Source organism: Poecilia formosa, unplaced genomic scaffold (assembly GCF_000485575.1).
Source record: "Poecilia formosa unplaced genomic scaffold, Poecilia_formosa-5.1.2 Scaffold747, whole genome shotgun sequence".
In the NCBI taxonomy this organism is placed as follows: Eukaryota; Metazoa; Chordata; class Actinopteri; order Cyprinodontiformes; family Poeciliidae; genus Poecilia; species Poecilia formosa.
This window is the reverse complement of record NW_006800686.1, coordinates 64,612-68,829: the sequence shown is the minus strand read 5'-3', so window position 1 is coordinate 68,829 and position 4,218 is coordinate 64,612. Positions and strand designations below refer to the sequence as shown.

Below are 4,218 nucleotides of genomic sequence, written 5' to 3'. Positions count from 1 at the left end.
GGCCCTGGTCAGGAATGTTGCCTTAAATATAGCTCGTTTATAACGTCTTGTTGTCAGTTTACTTTCATATACACAACTAAATCTTTTTGGTTACACCGTTTTAATTCTGGGATATTTACATGTCCAAAATTTTACTGCTAACTTTGTTTAAAAGTTAGCTAGTCTAGTCACAATGATTTAGAATGAGACTGAAACAGCAGCAAACTTGGCCTTTTTTATTATTTAAAGTGAGCTACATAGCTCAAACTCGACCACTTAAAATGTATTTATATTATATTATATTATATTATATGATATGATATTATTTTATTTAGATATTTAGGAGAACAGCAGTGCTAGAATGATGCTGAAGAAAATTGAAGAAGCTCTGCTGAGGTCTTCATTTAGTTTATTGAAATATGTATTAACAGTTTTTAATTTTTAAATAAACTAAACTATTTTATTATGAGAGGAGCAGGTCAGGGAAGGTATAGGAGAGCCAGGTGGAGTTTCAGGGTGTGAAGATATAAAAATTATATTTACAATAAAACCAGAAAGGAGAACGGGTGAAGACTGATGTCAGGTTGATTTCTTTCAACGTTTCAATATTTTTTTCATTATTTCCACACTATAAGGGTAATGGTTAGGAGTTAATAAGAAAAGTGCTTGAGGAGAGGTTTAAAAATAAATTAGTGAACATTTTTGCTACACAGTAAATAAAGTTGAGATGTATAATAATGTATACATCTGAAAATTAAGTTGTGTAAATTCTCATTCTGTATGATAAAAATATACTTTTTATATTTAGTTCACATTCTGACACTGTACATTACTGTAGTGTCTGTTGTAAATCCATGAATCCATGCAGGAACATCAGGCTGCAGAGAGTCAGAGGGAGGCAGAGACAGAAACACATATCCGTAGATATTTTAGTTAAATGTTTGCGGCTGAAAATGACAGGAGAAAAAAAACATGTAGGCTTTTTGCCTCAGTGTTTTTTATGGCTGATGTTTGGTAAGTTACTGAATGCAGTGCTGGAAAGTGAGACTGAGTTAACAGTGAGGAGCTAAGGTGTCAGATGTGAAAAGTATCATTTTTATTTATTTTGTAGATCAAACTGTTGCACTGATGTAGAGAGTTGTTAAAGAAGAACAAAACTTGTTTTTTAGATTTTATTTTTGTTGGTCATACTACTCAATACTGCTGTATTGAGTTTAAAACTGCCGAGTCCTATTTTATGAGCTGTTTTCTACTTTGGTTTTAGAAAGAAGTAGAACCAGTTCAATTGCAAGTCAATTTATATCAATGCATTTTGACCAATAATCAAATGTCTTTTGACCAATAACATATATCAGAATCTGTTAGCCTGTGTGTGCTACCAAAGTATTTAGCTTGCTAGTTGTGAGGCAAATGCTAAAGTGAATATTCATCCTGGAATGACGGTCATTATACTATGCATAACTTTAATCTGATTATTGGATTGTAAATAGTAACGTGTTAGAATACTTGTTACTGAAACAAGGGTCAGATTAGAGTAATGCATTACTGACGTGTTGATGGCATAATTGTTTGACATTTCTGCTCAAGCTATTTACTGATCTGTCAGGTTTCCGATATGCGTCCCCCTCAATGACAGACTCATTCCTACACCCTTGCTTTGGAAAGTTTCTTTGCAAAGGGGAAAGGCCCAGAGAAGAGACAGGAGAATGGATTTATCCCGGTAGGTTATTCCCACATTCCAAGCCCGCTCTGTCTGATACGCGCCAACTGGCTCGCTAATGAGGCAATGAAGCTTCAAACTGCTTTGCCACTTAGAGAACAAGCACCCTGTGCATTAGCAACACTTCGGGTGTCATTGTCTCCCATCAGTCCTAGATAGGACCGTCTCGTTGCAGATAAACAAGCTCGGAGCTCCCATTAATTTGTCATTATCGAGAGTTAAAATTTTCATGGAAATAAAATGTTCGTTTTTGTGGTGCATCTGTATCTTTTTTTTAAAGGGATATGTAAGCATTACCACAGCGACCAGAGTCAGAGAGGCAGTGGTCGAGATGAGAGGAGGAGTAGAGCTTGGTTCACACAGCACGATTTAAGAATTGTCGGCCAATTTTTCAAACTTCAGTGACCACACAGCCAATAAAAGTACAACAGGTTCGATCGGCTTGTGTGTTGAACAGCAGAAGCAATACACCACACGAACCGATTTCACTCACGAACATTCCGATTCCAGAAGAAAATCCCATAAAAACCCCCAACATACCATAAGTAAATTTAGAATAAATAAACACGGCTGACAATCTAGAAGCAATAGTGATAGTTTTTGGACTAATTTTAAGTGATGAAAGACGTAAAAAGAAAAGGCATTGGATAAAAGACTTCGGGGGCAGCTGCTCTATTTGCTGCACTATGCACTAAACCAGGCTCCAAGTTGCGTGATGTCATCTGTATGGGATTCCCTCCATGCTCACATCACCACGCTTCCTGATTGGTTACCTGTCACATTCAACAGGCTGTGTTCTCGCTCCCAGTCGGAAAATCCCACGCACTGTGATAATCGGGCCAAGACCATCCAACATGTTGGATATGCTCGTTGTTACATCGGTCCCAACGTTCTACTGAACCAGATCAGCTGTGAAACACCTCACAGTACAAGATGATTGGTTACGATTATCGCAAGCGACAATCTTAGAACTTGGCACGTTCTAAGATTGTCATAAGGGAGAAATCGGGGCAAAGAATTGAAAATTGTGCAATGTAGCCCCCCTCCCCACTTCCCCCAGGCTGCAGGAAAATTGCCAAGCCTTGACCAGTGATATACATCAAAAAGTAGCTGCCATGCAAAACATTATGGTTTAACACCACATGTCCATTAAGAGGTCATGAGGATTTAATTGTGAGTAAAACACGCAGGTGTTTAAGAAAGATTACAGAGCACAGCATAAACTGTGATGTGCTCACAGTTGTCTTTAGTTGAATCAATCTTTAGTTATTGATTCAACTAAAAGCAGTGTTTCAAATGTGAGGCTCAAGTAGCAGAACTGAAATGCTGAATCAACACTTACTCTGCTGATAGGCTCAAGGAACTTCTTCATGGTCCAGCTGAGAGCGGAGGCGCTGTCCCCTTCATTGGACTTTACATCTGCCTGATGGCTCTTACAAGACTGAACTTCAGGTTAGGGTCAGAGTAGTTAAAATAAATGTTGTACTTTAATAAATTATAACATTTCAAAAAACTGTAAAATGAGAGAGTAAAACATAACTGTAGGTGAAAATCAGACCTTGGCAATGAGATGAGGGTCTGTTTCTGAACACATTGTCCTTATTGGTTGACTGAGCAATAATTTGATCCATTTCTTGCTCTGATACCTGCAACCCGAAACAGACACTGAACATCACTCTGTATTATAATTGGTTCACCAACAATGCTAAACCAATACTGCATTTCTCCCTATCATATGGGAAATCTCACTTTATGAGATCTGTCAGGTGTGGATGCAAAGTTAAGACAACTTTATCACTGAAATAAGCCACATTTACTTGCTGTCAAACAGTCCTGAATCATGTTTGTATCATAACAGTATGACACTAAGGTTACAGGCAACATGGCAGAATATACAGAACCATTTTGCTGTTGAGATGTGTCCACAATATGTATTTGTTTTATCAAATTCCACTGTACTCATGAAGACTAAACACATGTTAAATGAAAATTCTGAGCCTGTCAGTAGTTTGGGTTTTCAAAAAAAATAAGACTGACCTTGGAGTCTGGATGTCTGCTTATAATGAGACTGACTGGACCAGGTCCACATTCACTGAGAATAGCATAAGCCTCACTAAGTGCAGCATGACGAAGACTGACAGAGTCCACCTCCAGAATCTGATCTCCACGACTGCACACACAGAGAACAGGTGTCAGGACAGCAGGGAGAAAATAGCAGCAGGTTGGCCCTAAAGAACAAAACGAAACAGCTTACCTGAGCCTTCCATCAATCTTGGCAATGGACCCAAGAGCTAAACTATAGATGTAGATACCAGGAACAAAGTTCTCCAGCATCAGATAACAGACTCCAATCCCCAGACCAACTCCATGTTCTAAAATAAAGAACATCAAATGTTCTTTATTATGAACATTTCAAATGTTCAAGAAAGTTATTCATTTCTTAAAATACAGAGATTATATTATATTTTGTACAATCTGAAAAGCAAGCATTGTAAATCACACACACACACACACACACA

The 4,218-nt window shown here is 37.9% G+C and overlaps 1 protein-coding gene across 1 annotated transcript in view; it reads right to left on the bottom strand.

The window, feature by feature from the left end:
• The window catches only part of LOC103131357 (uncharacterized), an 87,794-nt gene that overhangs the window by 42,765 nt on the left and 40,811 nt on the right, over nucleotides 1-4,218 (bottom strand). Inside the window, exons 3-6 of the mRNA XM_016666596.1 lie at nucleotides 3,954-4,071; nucleotides 3,737-3,869; nucleotides 3,258-3,345; nucleotides 3,042-3,145 (exon numbers count right to left, since the gene is read on the bottom strand). Of these exons, the coding sequence (XP_016522082.1) occupies nucleotides 3,042-3,145; nucleotides 3,258-3,345; nucleotides 3,737-3,869; nucleotides 3,954-4,071 (443 nt within the window). The remainder of the gene's footprint in view (nucleotides 1-3,041; nucleotides 3,146-3,257; nucleotides 3,346-3,736; nucleotides 3,870-3,953; nucleotides 4,072-4,218) is intronic.